This window comes from Dryobates pubescens, chromosome 1, assembly GCF_014839835.1.
Source record: "Dryobates pubescens isolate bDryPub1 chromosome 1, bDryPub1.pri, whole genome shotgun sequence".
Classification (NCBI taxonomy): domain Eukaryota; kingdom Metazoa; phylum Chordata; class Aves; order Piciformes; family Picidae; genus Dryobates; species Dryobates pubescens.
The window spans coordinates 19,273,813-19,292,049 of record NC_071612.1 but is presented as its reverse complement, the minus strand read 5'-3'; the positions used below and the strand labels follow the sequence as shown (position 1 = coordinate 19,292,049).

Sequence of the window (18,237 nt, the reverse complement as noted above, 5' to 3'; positions counted from 1 at the left end):
TCCTCCAGCAGCCCCTCTGTGGAAGGTGCTGCTCTCGTTGCTTGCCCTTGCCCTGCAGAGTCTCTCACGGCGTGTTCTGGGCCGCCTGCAAGGAGGAGCTTCATCCTGACGCTGCAAGGGGGAGGCATCTCTTTTCCTCCTGTGCCGACGGGTGCTCGAACGGCTTCCAGTCTCATGCACTGGGGGACTTCCCAGGTCTCCTGATGGTGTCTCTCTGGTGGCTGCTGGTCTCAGGGACCACTAAGTTGTGGGATGGCACAAGCAGCGCCTGGCTGGAGGATGCCACAGCTGCCGCCTGTCTAGGGGCACCTGGGGCCGGAAGCTCCGAGCTGTCCCTGGAGTCTGTAAAGGAAAACAGAGAGGTCAAGGGCACAGCCGCCAGCTCTGTGGCACCATAGGCCTGTGCAGTGCCACCAGCCCTCCCAGAGCTGAGAGGCTCGGCCAAGCTCAGCCTGGTCTCCACTGCCAGCCCACTAGCCTGGGGTGAAGAGCAGCAGAGTGCTTTGCCTCTTACCTCTGCTGGGGCCAGCACAGCTGCTGCACTCCCAGCTGTCGGTGCTGGGCCTCAGATGGGAGCATCGCCTGTGGGTGCCCTCAGCAGCACAGGAGCTGCATAACAGCAGTTGCCAGGGCCTGGGGACAAAAAATGGGTTCATGGCTGTGAGGACAGACTGAGTGCAGCGTGGGACCATCTGGCAGAGCTCTTGTTCTTGGAGCTTCTGCTCTGAGCCCACGGCCAGAGAGGGATCCTGCACAAAGCAGATCCCCAGGTTGCAGTTTTGACAACTTACCCTTCTTGCTCTGCCTGCTCCCTGCCTCCTGGGCACAGGCACTCGCTGGCATCACAGCGGCTGTGCCTCTCAACTAGTTGTTCTAAATCCTGGACGTCCAAGGATGGCAGTCTGGTGGAGAAAGGAATATTGATGAGTCCCTGCTGCCACCCTGGCGTAAGGCAGATGCAGGCCATCCTTGCTTGCCCGGCCCTGCCCTGGTTCCAGCTCCTCTGCAAAGCTGAAGCAAGGACTCACGAGAGAGCAGAGAGCCAGGACTGTAGGGGCAGGCCCTGGGGTAGCACAGTGCTTGCACCGTCCTGCCTCGTGAGGTGGATGGAAGGACACCTACCTGAAAGGGATTCGGATGCCCATGTCGAGCATTTCTGGCAGAAATGCATTCTGATCCCTACACGCCGGGCACTGGAAACTCAACAGGCCAGTGTGCAGAGCTTGTTCCTGCAGGAGAAACATGAACAGCATGAGTTAGGTCCTGGTGCTGCTGAGCACCTGTGGTCTCCTGGGAGCGAGGGATGGGCTCCTACCTGGATGCATTCCCGATGGAACCATGCGTGTTGACACGCCGGGCACACCATGGTCCTGTAGGACGTTTGGTTGTCTACAGGATCCGTGCAGATGAGGCAGGTGGTGTCCTCGTCTGGAACGGCCTCCACTTCCTGACGTGGGGAGTGTTCCCTGCAGAAGGCCCTGGGGAGAAGAGGAAAGAGGCTTCACGGTGAGGACACAAGTGTCCGGTCCTTACGTGGTGCTGGAGGAAAGGGGAGAGGACTTAACCGCACTAGGGAAAGCACTGGGTTAGGCTGAGGGTTAGGGTTAGCATTAGGGTTAGCGTTGGCATTAGGCTTATGGCTATGAAAATCAGTTTTAGGCTTCATGAAAAGCAAGGAAGGGTGAAGATGTCTGAAGGAGCCTCAGAACTCTTTGGGCAGTGGGAAGTGCCACCGTGAGTTGCTTTCTTCTTGGCCTGAAGCTGGCAGGCAGAGGAATGAAGGTGGCAAGCCTCCCCTGTGAGGGCCAGCTGCCCTTACCTGTAGAGTCCAAAGTACTGGGTGACGCACCCACCCCGTGTGGCACAGGGGAGATGGAAGCTGACATCGCAGCCTGTCTCGCTGCAGGTGATGGTGGCCCCACTCTGCTGGCAGACACAGCACTCCTGTAAAGGGCAGAGCAACTTCCATCAGCCTTGGGGTCTTTGCAGGAGGGGCCCCATACCTCTGGGTCAGGGCCCGCAGATCCCTTTGGCCGGCACGATTCCTCTGCAGGAGCCTCTCGAGCTGCTGGGAGCAAGACTCAGAAGTCTGAAAGGTCAAAAGAGCTCTCTGGAAGGGCCAGGAATTCTAGCTCAAGCTTTGGGCTAAGCTGCCACAGCACTCTCCTGGCACAAATCTCACTGATTTTGTCATGTCCTCACCTTCTGTGCTGCCTGCTCAACTGCATGTTCAACCTCCTCCTCACAAAATAGCAGCACTCCTTGGTCCCCATCCAGTTGTGGAGAAATCTCATTGGCAAAATACTGCAGAAGAGAACAGACAGGGAGCCACTGAGGAGAGTGTGGCAGAACGGGAGGCAATCCCCGGGGAACTCACCAGGCAAAAGAAATGGGCACGGACCCCTTGCAGATTCTGGACTTCTCCAGAGATATCCTGGTCAGCCTCTTCCTGACGGCACAGAATGCAGGCTGGAGAGGAGAGAGCAAACACCAGTAGGAATGAGCACTTCTGTAGGGCTGGGGGAAGTGTCCCACCCAAGGGCCTGCTCTGTTCCTGCCGGTCTGGCTGATGGGCAGGCCTGCAGGGCTTGGAGTTCAGCATGACAGACACTGGGTGTCCCAGCAGGTGCTTCCTCTCCACGCTGCCGACGGGACCTAGCACACGCCTGCACAGGCCCAGGGGTGCTGGACTGGCTGGCAGGCTCAAGCACTGGGGAGCTGCCCTGGTTCCTGCTTCTGCGCCGTTGCTTCTGCCGGGCCAGCCCCCAATGTCACCGCGACCCGTCGCCGCAAGGACCCAGCCCCGCTGCGGCTGCCTGCGCGTTGCTTGCGAGCTCCTTTGCTGGAACCAGTCCAGAGGAATAGCCTTTGTTATTCTATTTATGGCCCTTAGGTTCTGCACTAAGAGATTTCCCCAGCTGGTTCTTGTTTGTTTGTTTCACAGGTAAAACTGAGGTATTACAAGCTGATTCACACTCTGCTAGCAGCCCACACTTTAGGAATTTTTCTACAACAGGCAAAACGCCTTCCCTATCTTCTTACCTTGGGATACTGTTTTAACCTACTGGTAACGGGCTTCAGGTCTGTCATCACAGGTAGGGCATTTTTTTTGCTCTTCCAGGCTGCTCAGCATCCCAAACCCCAGGATTTACATTTCAAACAAAATTAAATTTTGGTGCCTCTTTAGACTCTCCAGTTTATCAGCTTGACCAGAATTTCATTTCACATCCTTTCTGTTTCGCCAATACTACTGAACACACAACTTTTCAAAGCCCCAAAACCTTTCAGGCTAAAGTGCCTGAGCAAAAACCTTTGCCTAATTAACTGCGAAGTTTACACCCCCTTCCTCACAAGACAGCTGCTACCACAAATTAGCACCCCTACGAATATTTCAATCTCCAAACCTGTCGGGTGTTCCCACTCTACCTTATGTCCTAGATGGTAAAGGTATTTCATGAGTTGGGGGTGGATTTCTTTTGTTTTTTCTTCTTTTGGTTTTTTTTTTTTCCCTTCCCCCCCTTTTTTCCTTCCCCCCCATTTTTTCCCTTCCCCCTGCTTTTTTTTTTCCCTTTTCCCCCCCTTTTTTTTCCATTTTCCCCCACTTTTTTTCCATTTCCCCCCCCATTTTTCCCTTCCCCCCTTTTTTCCCTTTTCCCCCTTTTTTTTCCATTTCCCCCCCTTTTTTCCCCTTTCCCCCCCTTTTATCCCCTTTCCCCCCCTTTTTACCCCTTTCCACCCTTTCCCCCCTTCCCTCCCCTTTTTTCCATTTCCCCCCCTTTTTTCCCTTTGCCCCCCCTTTTTTTCCATTTCCCCCCCTTTTGTCCCCTTTCCCCCCCTTTTGTCCCCTTTCCCCCCCTTTTTTTCCCTTCCCCCCCCTTTTTTTCCCTTTCCCCCCCCTTTTTTTCCATTTCCCCCCACTTTTTTTCCCTTTGCCCCCCCTTTTTCTCTTTTCTTTTTTTTTTTTTTTTCATTTTGTTCATTTTTTGCCCTGGAGGTACTGCAATTACCTCACTGTTATACAGCCATGTGGAGTATGCCTTGGGATCTCACCACTTTGCCTCCCCCCATTTCACAGTAGAACACAGTACTGCCTTCTTACAACACACAAAACACACGACAAATACGACAATACCGACCGGTCCTTAATAACACAATTATTGGCCACACTCCTATTCACAATTTTCGCTTCTATGTCTCACTGGCACACACACTCAGCAGCACATTCAAATCATAAACAATGTTTCTTTAAGTTCTTCAGGAACCACCCTGGCCCCACACAGACTTAAAATATGAACAATGCTTATGATTCCCTTTGGGACACCCCTGGTCCCACACTACAAACAATGCTCCTAATACATGTAAACAATGCTTATAGTGCCCTTCGGGAGCCCACTGGTCCCGGCCCAAGAGCTCTTTTACCTAGGGGTGCAATAAATGCCTCTCTCCCGCGTAGGGCAGCCCCTCACAGCTTATGGAGTTACCCCTTTTACAAAAGCAATACTTTCTCTTCGCCAGCAGTCTTGTCTGTCCCTGCGACGATCTCATGAGTAGGGGAGCTCTCCTCGAGAATATCTCAGAGGTGCCCTGAGAGGTCCCGTTCCTCAAAAGGTCTCGCAGCCGGACAGAGGTTTCCTGCCTGTCTTGCCAAAATTGACTTAGAGAAAGACAAAAAACTCATAAAGATTCATGTATCTTGCTTATGTGGCAGCGCCGGACATAGGCCGGATCCTTCCAAAAGACCTGTGTGTCTTCAGAGGGTTCAGTACAAGCTAATATGCAAAAAGTTATCTATCTAAAATGACAGAGGGAGGTTAATGTTCCACAGAAAAGTCCAGGTGCTTTCTATCTATACAGAGGTTATCTATCTAAGAATAACAGAAGTATCTTACAGCAAGTCCTGGCATTTCTTATCTATACAAATGCTGACTGATCCTCCCCCTGCCTCCTGCATTCCACCCAACAATGGGGAGTTCCTTATCAACTTTGTTACTCTGTTGAACTCGGTAAGAGTTTAAAAAAAAATTTCTGCCCATCATTAGGGTTAAGCAAGGAAGGGTGTGGATGTCTGAAGGAGCCTCAGAGCTCTTCTTCAGGTAGTGCAAAGTGTCACCGTGAGTTGCTTTCTTCTTGGCCTGAAGCTGGCAGGCAGAGAAATGAAGGCGGGAAGCTTCCCCTGTGAGGGCCAGCTGCCCTTACCTATAGAGTCCAATGTACTGGGTGACACACCCACCCCATATGGCACAGGGGAGATGGAAGCTGACATCACAGCCTGTCTCACTGCAGGTGATGCTGACCCCACTCTGGCAGCAGATGCAGTACCCTTGGGCAAAGCAACTTCCATCAGCCCAAGGCCTGCATAGCCAGCCCCACGCCTCTGAGCAGAGAACAGGATGTGGCCACAGCTGAGTCGCAGCCCACAGATCCACCTGGCAGACAACACTCCTGTGCAGGACCCGCTCTGGAGCTGCTGGGAGCAAGACATTTGTCCCAGAGCTGTCTGGAAGTGCTGGGCTTCTTTCTTGGCTTCTGGGCTAAGCCCATACAATGCTCCCTCACGCAAGGCCTGCATTGATGGGAGAGGCACAGCAGCATTGGCTGAGCCATGCTGGGTAACTCTCAAGGTGGGAAAAAGCAGCAGAGATCCCCGATTCTGGAGAAGGCTGTGGGGCCAGCAAGGGCCAAAGCACACAGTCCATGTCCATGGTTCTGGGCACCTGGGCAAGGGCAGCCAGCAAGGAGGAGGTGTGGGCAAGGTGCTCCCAGTCCCTGGGCCCAGCTCCTAATGCTGCTCCCGAGAAAGGGAGAGGAGTATGAGGGAGAGGCAGAGGAGTGTGGCATCTGCCAGTGTAGAGATTGAAAACCACCTCTACTGTGGAGATGCTGCACGGTTGTTCCTTCTGTGGCGTCTTCTGGGTCGCTGTGGGCTGTAGGGAGCAGCTTCCTCTCGACGCTGCCGTTGGGACCTGGCACGGGCCTGCACGGGCCCAGGGGTGCTGGACTGGCTGGCAGGCTCAAGCACTGGGGAGCTGCCCTGGTCTCCTGATGGTGTCTCCCTGGTGGTCCTTGGCCTCTGGGTCTGTTGGTCGAACGAGCTGCAGGATGGCTCCTCCAGCATCCCCACTGTGGAGGTACTGCTCTCGTTGTTTGCTCTTGCCCTGCAGGACCTCCCACGACGTGTTCTGGGCCGCCGGCAAGGAGGAGCTTCATCCTGACACTGCAGGTGGCACGCATCGCGTTTCCTCCTCTGCTGACGGGTGCTGGAACGGCTGCCAGCCTCATGCACTGAGGAACCGCCCCGGTCTCCTGATGGTGTCTCTCTGGTGGTCCTTGGCCTGCGGGGCTGCCGGTCCAGGGAGCTGCAGGATGCCTCCTCCAGCAGCCCCTCCGTGGAGGTACTGCTCTGGGTGTTTGTTCCTGCCCTGCAGAGTCTCCCACGGCGTGTTCTGGGCCGCCGGCAAGGAGGAGCTTCATCCTGACACTGCAAGGGGGAGGCAACTCGTTTCCTCCTCTGCTGACGGGTGCTGGACCGGCGGCCAGTCTCATGTACTGGGGAGCTGTCCTCGTCTCCTGATGGTGTCTCTGTGGAGCTACTGGAGCTGCTGGTCTGCGGGTCCGGTGAGCTGCAGGATGACTCCTCCAGCAGCCCCTCTGTGGAGGTACTGCTCTCGTTGCTTGCTCTTGGCCTGCAGAGTCTCTCACGGCGTGTTCTGGGCCGCCTGCAAGGAGGAGCTTCATCCTGACGCTGCAAGGGGGAGGCATCTCTTTTCCTCCTGTGCCGACGGGTGCTCGACCGGCTTCCAGTCTCATGCACTGAGGGACTTCCCAAGTCTCCTGATGGTGTCTCTCTGTGGCTGCTGGTCTCAGGGACCACTAAGTTGTGGGATGGCACAAGCAGCGCCTGGCTGGAGGATGCCACAGCTGCCGCCTGTCTAGGGGCACCTAGGGCCGGAAGCTCCGAGCTGTCCCTGGAGTCTGTAAAGGAAAGCAGAGAGGTCAAGGGCACAGCCGCCAGCTCTGTGGCACCATAGGCCTGTGCAGTGCCACCAGCCCTCCCAGAGCTGAGAGGCTCGGCCAAGCTCAGCCTGGTCTCCACTGCCAGCCCACTAGCCCGGGGTGAAGAGCAGCAGAGTGCTTTGCCTCTTACCTCTGCTGGGGCCAGCACAGCTGCTGCACTCCCAGCTGTCGGTGCTGGGCCTCAGATGGGAGCATCGCCTGTGGGTGCCCTCAGCAGCACAGGAGCTGCATAACAGCAGTTGCCAGGGCCTGGGGACAAAAAATGGGTTCATGGCTGTGAGGACAGACTGAGTGCAGCGTGGGACCATCTGGCAGAGCTCTTGTTCTTGGAGCTTCTGCTCTGAGCCCACGGCCAGAGAGGGATCCTGCACAAAGTAGATCCCCAGGTTGCAGTTTTGACAACTTACCCTTCTTGCTCTGCCTGCTCCCTGCCTCCTGGGCACAGGCACTCGCTGGCATCACAGCGGCTGTGCCTCTCAACTAGTTGTTCTAAATCCTGGACATCCAAGGATGGCAGTCTGGTGGAGAAAGGAATATTGATGAGTCCCTGCTGCCACCCTGGCGTAAGGCAGATGCAGGCCATCCTTGCTTGCCCGGCCCTGCCCTGGTTCCAGCTCCTCTGCAAAGCTGAAGCAAGGACTCACGAGAGAGCAGAGAGCCAGGACTGTAGGGGCAGGCCCTGGGGTAGCACAGTGCTTGCACCGTCCTGCCTCGTGAGGTGGATGGAAGGACACCAACCTGAAAGGTATTTGGATGCCCATGTCGAGCATTTCTGGCAGAAATGCATTCTGATCCCTACACGCCGGGCACTCGAAACTCAACAGGCCAGTGTGCAGAGCTTGTTCCTGCAGGAGAAACATTGAACAGCATGAGTTAGGTCCTGGTGCTGCTGAGCACCCGTGGTCTCCTGGGAGCGAGGGATGGGCTCCTACCTGGATGCATTCCCGATGGAACCATGCGTGTTGACACGCCGGGCACACCATGGTCCTGTAGGACGTTTGGTTGTCTACAGGATCCGTGCAGATGAGGCAGGTGGTGTCCTCGTCTGGAACGGCCTCCACTTCCTGACGTGGGGAGTGTTCCCTGCAGAAGGCCCTGGGGAGAAGAGGAAAGAGGCTTCACGGTGAGGACACAAGTGTCCGGTCCTTACGTGGTGCTGGAGGAAAGGGGAGAGGACTTAACCGCACTAGGGAAAGTACTGGGTTAGGCTGAGGGTTAGGATTAGCATTAGGGTTAGCGTTGGCATTAGGCTTATGGCTATGAAAATCAGTTTTAGGCTTCATGAAAAGCAAGGAAGGGTGAAGATGTCTGAAGGAGCCTCAGAACTCTTTGGGCAGTGGGAAGTGCCACCGTGAGTTGCTTTCTTTTTGGCCTGAAGCTGGCAGGCAGAGGAATGAAGGTGGCAAGCCTCCCCTGTGAGGGCCAGCTGCCCTTACCTGTAGAGTCCAAAGTACTGGGTGACGCACCCACCCCGTGTGGCACAGGGGAGATGGAAGCTGACATCGCAGCCTGTCTCGCTGCAGGTGATGGTGGCCCCACTCTGCTGGCAGACACAGCACTCCTGTAAAGGGCAGAGCAACTTCCATCAGCCTTGGGGTCTTTGCAGGAGGGGCCCCATACCTCTGGGTCAGGGCCCGCAGATCCCTTTGGCCGGCACGATTCCTCTGCAGGAGCCTCTCGAGCTGCTGGGAGCAAGACTCAGAAGTCTGAAAGGTCAAAAGAGCTCTCTGGAAGGGCCAGGAATTCTAGCTCAAGCTTTGGGCTAAGCTGCCACAGCACTCTCCTGGCACAAATCTCACTGATTTTGTCATGTCCTCACCTTCTGTGCTGCCTGCTCGACTGCATGTTCAACCTCCTCCTCAGAAAATAGCAGCACTCCATGTTCCCCATCCAGGAGTGGAGAAATCTCACTGGCAAAAATCTGCAGGAGAGAACGGACAGGGAGCCATTGAGGACAGTGTGGCAGGGAGTGCCTGCATGAAAACGGGAGGCAGCCCCCGGGGAACTCACCAGGCAAAACAAATGGGCACGGACCCCTTCCAGATTCAGCATTTCTCCACAGATATGCATGGCAACATGTGTCCGACGGCACAGTACGCATGCTGGAGAGGAGAGAGCAAACACCATTAGGAATGAGCACTTCTGTAGGGCTGGGGGAAGTGTCTCTGAGGGACTGTCCCCAAGGGCCTGCTCTGTTCCTGCCGCTCTGGCTGATGGGCAGGCCTGCAGGGTTCAGCATGGCAGGCACTGGGTGTCCCAGCAGGCGCCCACTGGTCAGGCCTGAGCCCTGCTTGCTGAGGAAAGGAAGGGCTGTGCCCTGGGGCACTCTGGGGAGATCTTTGCCTCCCTCTGTCACTCCTCTCTCAGCCCTATGCTCTGCTGACCACCCTAACCATTATTGCCTGTGACAGGCTGCAAAGGGGATAACTTTGCTCACCACGCTCCATCTCGCCGAGCGTCTCCTCCTTCCTTGCAGACAAGGCACACGTCAACGGTGAGCTCTTGGAGAGTTCCTGTCCCAGCACTGCTGAGCTGTCTCCTCCAAATGCTCCTCTGCTGACTCTTGAGAGAGAAGCAAGACATGCCGGTGAGCTTGGAGCACACCCCAGAGCCCTGAGGTGCAGGGGCTCCCCTCCTGCCTTGGCAGCCCCTTCCCTCTCCCGTCCTCTCCTTACCTCACCAAGTCACAAGGATGCAGGAACTGAGCCCTGCGCTCCCTTTTGTAGGCTTTCCCCCTCACCTGTACCAGTGACTCTTGTGACATCATCACGCCATGAAATCACCACGGCCATTGTGATGTCATCACTGCTGGCCCCCAGGTGCCACGCCCTGGGCCACCTGCCACCCTCTCTGACACAGGCAACACCACACAGGGGCTGATGTCAAGCGCTGAGGCGGAGGCTTGTGCCCTTGGCACCTATGTAAGAGGGTAGCAAGGGCAGAGTCAAATGCCAGCTCCCCTGGGACAGTTCTTGAGGGTGGGCACCGGTGGCCAAACGGTGCTGTTCAGGCAGCGCCACGCCAGCGCCCCAGCTCTGGCCAAGGCAACTCTCTGCTCCTGGCCCTGGCACGTGGAGCACTGCCAGCAGCTCACAAAAGGCTCCCCTTCCTCTGTACCGTGCCACCAAGGCTGCACCCACAGCACTGGCTCTGGCTCTGGCCTGCCCACTACAGGGGACAGCAGGGACCCCTGAGCCTGGCCGAGGCTCGGGCATCCCATCCTCTCCGATGCACTTGGTGTCTGGGTCAGAGCGCAGGACCGCAGGATGGCACCTAAATGTGGCAGGTGGCCACACTCTTGTCCTGACCTCCGTAGTGCTTTGCTGATGTGCTGCCTCCACCACAAAATGCAGCAGGAGCACAAGCTGAGGAGTCACAATGGAAATGGCCTTTCTGCAGGGCAAGGAACTGCCTTTCAGAGGCCAATGTGAGCCTTCCCTTCATGGGACAGGAAGCTGCAAGGGACTGTGGGGCAGTTTTGGAGGCAGTGGGGGGGAGAGTTGATCTGTTTGAGGGTAGACAGGCTCCTCAGGGGGATCTGCACAGGCTGGATCGATGGGGCTGAAAACCACGAGCGTGGAATCCAAAGGCCTAATCACATCTCCATTGGTACTGTCACACATGAAATAAACGTAATAAAAAGATGTAATAAAAAGAAACGAATGTGTGTGCTGTAGTCACTCTGCAGAAACCTACTACTGGTCATCACTGGGGGATGTACGAGTGCTGGGGATGCCAGCAACAACCCCTAGGCCATGTTATTCTGGCCAGGAGGTTGATGTCAGCAAATGCTTATGGAAAGACATTTGTGCCCTGGAGAGAGCATCTTGCAAACAGACCTTTGGAAACGTAATCACTGCCGTGTGCTTTTGTTGCCAAAACTGACGCATGCGTGTTGCCTGTTGCACTAAACGCTGCTCCACTGCATTAGCCTAGAGAGCAGGAAGGCGCTACCCTGTGCCCAGGCAAAAGGGAAATAGCAAGTCCCTGCCCAACAATTTCCATGCCTTCTTCAGCTGCCTGATGCAGTGGCACTACAAAAAGCGGAAGGCTGCAGCTCCGTCAGATAGAGGTTGGCAGAGGTGAACGGTGCCAAGGGAACAAGCAGCCTGTATACAAATCTATTGTGAGATTCGATTGGGCCAACAGGGCAACTGAAGCCAGCACACAGTTACCCAAGGAGAAGGAGTTCTGCCAGGTTGTGGCCATAAAAGGCAGAAACATAGGCCTGGTCAGGCAGAAGCAGTGGCCAGTACACGTGCCTTTAGTCTAGATACAGGGTTGTTTACCAGACACGCATGGTCCTGTCCCCTTTGTTCCTTTTCCCGCGTTACCCTGACTTTCTGCAGGAGGAGGAGGAGGAGAGGGGGACCATATCTAGACACATGAGGCTCTGTCTGAGTTTGTGCTGGGGCCGTTTGGCCCTACCATGACATTCCACCCCCTGGCCCTACGGGGCAAATTGATCTGGGGCCATAAATGCCCTTTTCCTGAGGGGTACATTGTGGATTCTGGCTTATACAAATACATATCAAATCCAGTGGCTTACGCATTAAGCACAGTGGCCTACAATACCAAAAAGCACTATATGAACAGTGTATACTGTGATTGGGAACAGTCAGCATGGCTTCGCCAAGGGCAAATCCTGCCTGACAAACCTGGTGGCCTTCTATGAACAGGTGACAACATTAATAGATGAGGGGCGAGCAACTGACGTGGTTTACCTGCACCTGAGCAAAGCCTTCGACACTGTCCCGCACCACATCCTGGTCTCCAAATTGGTGATGCATGGGTTTGATGGGCGGACCACTAGATGGATAAAGAACTGGCTTGACGGCCGCACCCAAAGAGTGGCTGTCAATGGGTCCATGTCCCAGCGGAGGCCAGGGACAAGCGGAGTCCCTCAGGGATCAGTCCTGGGACCAGTCTTGTTCAACACCTTTGTCGGTGACATGGACAGTGGCACTGAGTGCACCCTCAGCAAGTTTGCTGATGACACCAAGCCGTGTGGTGCAGCAGAGACGCTGGAGGGAAGGGAGGCGATCCAGAGGGACCTTGACAGGCTGGAGAGGTGGGCACGAGCCAACCTCATGAGGTTCAACAAGACCAAGTGCAGGGTCCTGCAGCTGGGTCGAGGCAATCCCAGGCACAAATCCAGGCTGGGCAGGGACTGGCTGGAAAGCAGCCCGGAGGAGAGAGACTTGGGGGTGCTGGTGGATGAGAAGCTCAACGTGAGCTCTCAGTGTGCACTTGCAGCCCGGAAAGCCAATCAGATCCTGGTGGTTGAGCCCCGTCCCTGGAGGTGTTTAAGACCAGGCTGGATGAGGCTCTGGCCAGCCAGATCTAGTGTGGGGTGTCCCTGCCCATGGCAGCGGGGTTGCAACTAGGTGATCCTTGTGGCGCCTTGCAACCCTGACTGATACTATGATACAAACCACACAAATTATGTAGCCATGAACAAAGTGTTAACACAAACCCTGGAGAGCAGCACACGCTCTGAGCCCAATACTTTGCTGCTTTTTCAGTTAACCACCCCCTGACTGTTGATGGGTGTGTCTCCGGTGTGACACTGAATTAATCCAAGTGTCCATGGGGCTTTTCGATTTCCCACCCCCCAGATGCACACGGGTCTCTGTGGCTGAGAGTCAGGGTTCCTCCATATGCAGGTGAGGGAGAATGCTCTCCCTTGCCAGGCAAAGCTGGCAAAGCTGAAGCAGCTGCCTTTGAAGGCTGGAGCAGGAGAGCAGACTCGGCTCTGGCTTCCTTTGAGGTTTCTGCCATAGAGCTGCTTTGCCTGGCTGCTGCTTTCATTCAAAGCTTGAAGCACTATCCTTTTCACTCGAGATTCCTTCAAACACCTTGTGAGGGGCTCTGGCACTCCCAGGGAAAGAGAAGCGTAGAATCACTAAGGTTGCAAAAGACCTGAGAGATGGTCGAGTCCAACCTGTCACCCGACACCTCATGACTACTAAACCATGGCTTCAAGTGCCTTGTCCAATCCCTTTGTGAACGCCTCCAGGGACCGTGACTCCACCACCTCCCCTGGCAACCCATTCCAATGGCCAACAAGTCTTTCTGTGTTGAACTTTCTCCTCACCTCAAGCCTAAACTTCCCCTGGTGTGTGGGAATGACAGTGACGAGCAGTGTGAGCAATCTGGCAGTGCAGGCCTAGAGCCTGACACGGTGGTAGGCCATGCTCAGCATAAGCGCAGAGCCAGCTACCAGTATGCCAAAACAGTGCTGTGCTTGCAGCACTGTAACTAAAACAAGACGCTGGTAGCTAGAAACATAGTGGGTTATCTTGGGACAACAGGACATGCACCTGCATCAACAAACCTCGCGTGTCATCCATAGTTGGACCAATAAGCTACAATAGTGTGATGTGTGGTCACTCATAGGGAACCAATGAGTCCAACAAGGCACACCAAGGTTATACAAATTGTAGCAGTTGCCTTGCTACGCACTTCTTCTTTTTCTGCCTGTCCTATCTGCTTTCCTTCCATGCTTTACTGTGCCATGCTTTCACCGTAGGCCTGAGCCATAGGCCTGCAATACTGGAACAATAAAGGATCAATACCCGATCATATTGGTCAGCCGTATTGATTCCAAGAACCTCCGTCGTCGCCAAATCTGGCGCCCAACGTGGACTGGGGTCCTCCGCCCCTGACACTGCACGACTCAGCATGAAGAGGTACGTCCGAGCGATACGGAAGCCCGGCCGCACTCAGCACTGCCCCGGTGCTGAAAGACCAGCAGCGCGCGCTCCCCAAGGAAGTGAATCTCGCCTTGGATCCGGCGAGCGGCCGGGGAGGGCAAGTGGAAGTACGCCGCGAAACAGAAGAGGCTGTGCGAAAACGCCCTCCAACTTCTTCTCTCTGGCAATTCTGGGATCTTAAACGGGCTATTAGCCTGCGCCCGGAATCAACCCCGCGGCAACTGCGCTTTTACTTCCGAAGCGCGGGACGAGATTGCAGCCCAGCTGTGGGATGAGGTGCTTAAATACTTAACAAGAAGCTCTTCGCAACAGCACCGTGTGACGGACTGTCACGTACATTGCTATCGAAAAAAGCAGAGCAGTTTACTTTTGACTCGGCTGTGGCATTTGTTTCTAACCGAGACGGACACGGGAGATTCGGAAGGCATCCCCCGCCCTCCGCCCCCCTCCTCTCTCCCTGCATACTGTCCGCCAGCATCCGCACAATTTCAATTGCCCGCTACTCCTTCCCATACACGAATCGTGGCTATCTCACTACCGTCCTTTTGCGCGGAAAAATCTGCTCCTGCCACGTCAATAGCGGCAGAAGCGAATCCTGAACGGACTGGTAAGGCGCGCGAAATCAAAACGGAGGTCGCTACGCAGCAGAAATTGCACGACACGCCACGTCCGCCATCTTGGCGAGCACACCGTCTTTATTAGACGCCACCGCCGCCGCCCGCCCCAAGCACAGAAAAAGCCGTTAAAAGGCAGCGAAGCTTGTGATTCAGCGTTTTCGATCCCCTTCTTCAACATCTTCCTCTGATGCCGCCAGCGACGGCTTGGACTTGGAAGATGGGAGGACCGGTACCGGGAGAGCGGACACTGTGGACAGCTCCTCTTGGGAGAAAAAAAAATGCAGCGCTTGCAGGCTCGCGACTGCACCATTCTTACCACCGCGCCCCGGCCACCCCGGCGGTGGCTCCTACCAGCAGCGGCGGCGCCCATTCCGGCGGCGCCTATCTCGGCGGGGCCCACCCTCCCCCCCGCCCGGCAGTCCTCTTGGCGACGACTCCCGCAAGCCCCCGCGGCCCCCGCCACTACCGGAGACTCCGAACAAAGCGGCACCGACCGACGCGACCCAGACTGGTTCCCACCGACACCAGCGCCCGCGCCAGCGGCCCCTTCCCCACAGCGGTTTCAGCTGCGCGACACCCCCCCGCCTCCTACACTCCAGACATTCCCAACAAAGTATCGCACTACGAGGGCGCTTCCAATCGAGTCCCGATAGGACCATCGCGGGGTGGGAGGGACGGGAACTGTCCCATTGCGTTGGTGGAAAGGTATTGTGGGAAATGTAGTCACAGCCTGTATAGGCATTTCCTGTGGTCAACAACGGATCTAACAATCTCTGGACTGACAAATGCTAATGGAAGCTAGACAAGCCATAGCTCCCTATGGGTTACAGTCAGGATACACAACTGCTGTAATCAATCAGTTGTTTGCAACACATTTATTAATCCCTTTTGTCGCTTCTATTAGCGAATGGTGTTCATTACATGGTCTGAGACCAATCAACTCAATCCTGGAGAAGATGGGTGCCTTGCAACCTGGCCCCCCAACTCGCAGTCCCCTCAAATTGGGACCTGATTATTATTCATCTGAAGGATTGGGTTTTTTACAATTCACTTACACCCGGAGGTCTCAACAGAGCGTACACCTACTGAAGTCATCGATTAAGGCAGACTCCACCCACCGGTATCAATGGGTGGCCACCCACCTCAAGCCTAAACTTCCCCTGGTGCAGCTTGAGACTAGCCTCTTGTTCTGGTGCTGGTTGCCTGGGAGAAGAGACCAACCCCCACTTGTCTACAACCTCCCTTCCGGTAGTTGTAGAGGGCAATTAAGGTCTCCCCTGAGCCTCCTCTTCTGCAGACTAAACAATCCCAGCCCCCTTAGCCTCTCCTCACAGAACTTGTGCTTGAGGCCTCTCCCCAGCCTCCTTGCCCTTCTCTGGACACTTTAGGAGTCTCAATGTCCTTCTTAAATTGAGGGGCCCAGAACCGGACACAGTAATCAAGGTCTGGCCTGTGGTTTGGGTTTTTTTAGTTTTATTTTATTTTTTAATAATTTTTTACATTTTACAAATTTTGTTTGTTTGGGGTTTCTTTGTTAAACAATCCTAGCTTTATTGTCACAGACGCTCAGGACCACGGCAAAGAGGACAGCGGGAGGAGTTTTCAGACGTTGCACCCCGTCAGGCCACCCTTGCCTAAGATCTCCCTGATGTAGAACCACACCAGCACCTCTGTGGCCACCAGACCGCTCCTCAGCACGTCCCGGACGGTGAGCTGCGCCAGCCGGCCACTCTGCAAGCTCCCGACCAGCGCCTTCGTGCTGTCCATGGCCCGTGGGATCTCGGCGGGAGTCGGTGGGTACCAGAATGTGGCCAGGCGAGGCCTCCGCCTCCCGTACGCCATGGCAAAGGAGTGTGGAATCTGCCAGTGTAGAGATTAAAATCCACCTCTGCTGTGGAGGTGGTGCAGGGGGATCAGGGCCAACACTTGGAGGTGCTGCACGGTTGTTCTTTCTGCGGTGTCTTCTGGGTCGGGGTGGGCTGTAGGGAGCAGCTTCCTCTCGACGCTGCCGTCGGGACCTAGCACGGGCCCACACGGGCCCAGGGGTGCTGGACTGGCTGGCAGGCTCAAGCACTGGGGAGCTGCCCTGGTCTCCTGATGGTGTCTCCCTGGTGGTCTTGGGCTCTGGGTCTGTTGGTCAAACGAGCTGCAGGATGGCTCCTCCAGCATCCCCTCTGTGGAGGAATTGCTCTCAGAAGTTGCTCTTGCCCTGCAGGATCTCCCACAGCACGTTCTGGGCCTCCTGCAAAGAGGAGCTTCATCCTGACACTGCAGGTGGCACGCATCTCATTTCCTCCTGTGTTGACGGGTGCTGGAACGGCTGCCAGTGTCATGCACTGAGGAACCGCCCCGGTCTCCTGATGGTGTCTCTCTGGTGGTCCTTGGCCTGCTGGTCTGCGGGTCAGCTGAGCTGCAGGATGGCTCCTCCAGCAGCCCCTCCGTGGAGGTACTGCTCTGGGTGTTTGTTCCTGCCCTGCAGAGTCTCCCACGGCATGTTCTAGGCCACCGGCAAGGAGGAGCTTCATCCTGACGCTGCAAGGGAGAGGCAACTCGTTTCCTCCTCTGCTGACGGGTGCTGGATGGGCTTCCAGTCTCATGCACTGGGGAGCTGTCCTCGTCTCCTGATGGTGTCTCTGTGGAGCTACTGGAGCTGCTGGTCTGCGGGTCCGGTGAGCTGCAGGATGACTCCTCCAGCAGCCCCTCTGTGGAGGTACTGCTCTCCTTGCTTGCCCTTGCCCTGCAGAGTCTCTCACGGCGTGTTCTGGGCCGCCGGCAAGGAGGAGCTTCATCCTGACGCTGCAAGGGGGAGGCAACTCGTTTCCTCCTCTGCTGACGGGTGCTGGACCGGCGGCCAGTCTCATGCACTGGGGAGCTGTCCTCGTCTCCTGATGGTGTCTCTGTGGAGCTACTGGAGCTGCTGGTCTGCGGGTCCGGTGAGCTGCAGGATGGCTCCTCCAGCAGCCCCTCTGTGGAGGTACTGCTCTCGTTGCTTGCTCTTGCCCTGCAGAGTCTCTCACGGCGTGTTCTGGGCCGCCTGCAAGGAGGAGCTTCATCCTGACGCTGCAAGGGGGAGGCATCTCTTTTCCTCCTGTGCCGACCGGTGCTCGAACGGCTTCCAGTCTCATGCACTGGGGGACTTCCCAGGTCTCCTGATGGTGTCTCTCTGGTGGCTGCTGGTCTCAGGGACCACTAAGTTGTGGGATGGCACAAGCAGCGCCTGGCTGGAGGATGCCACAGCTGCCGCCTGTCTAGGGGCACCTGGGGCCGGAAGCTCCGAGCTGTCCCTGGAGTCTGTAAAGGAAAGCAGAGAGGTCAAGGGCACAGCCGCCAGCTCTGTGGCACCATAGGCCTGTGCAGTGCCACCAGCCCTCCCAGAGCTGAGAGGCTCGGCCAAGCTCAGCCTGGTCTCCACTGCCAGCCCACTAGCCTGGGGTGAAGAGCAGCAGAGTGCTTTGCCTCTTACCTCTGCTGGGGCCAGCACAGCTGCTGCACTCCCAGCTGTCGGTGCTGGGCCTCAGATGGGAGCATCGCCTGTGGGTGCCCTCAGCAGCACAGGAGCTGCATAACAGCAGTTGCCAGGGCCTGGGGACAAAAAATGGGTTCATGGCTGTGAGGACAGACTGAGTGCAGCGTGGGACCATCTGGCAGAGCTCTTGTTCTTGGAGCTTCTGCTCTGAGCCCACGGCCAGAGAGGGATCCTGCACAAAGCAGATCCCCAGGTTGCAGTTTTGACAACTTACCCTTCTTGCTCTGCCTGCTCCCTGCCTCCTGGGCACAGGCACTCGCTGGCATCACAGCGGCTGTGCCTCTCAACTAGTTGTTCTAAATCCTGGACATCCAAGGATGGCAGTCTGGTGGAGAAAGGAATATTGATGAGTCCCTGCTGCCAC

General features: G+C 56.1%; 1 protein-coding gene across 1 annotated transcript; it reads right to left on the bottom strand.

Annotated features, from left to right (window-relative positions):
- Positions 1–7,760: 7,760 nt before the first annotated feature.
- Positions 7,761–9,781, bottom strand: LOC128898394 (PHD finger protein 7-like; the record flags this gene model as incomplete). Its single annotated transcript, XM_054172094.1, has 6 exons — positions 9,690–9,781; positions 9,452–9,576; positions 9,025–9,116; positions 8,834–8,935; positions 8,451–8,593; positions 7,761–8,109 (listed from the first exon to the last, which is right to left on the bottom strand). Coding segments are annotated over exons 1-6 (903 nt in total), but the record flags the coding sequence as incomplete, so codon positions are not given.
- Positions 9,782–18,237: the final 8,456 nt, after the last annotated feature.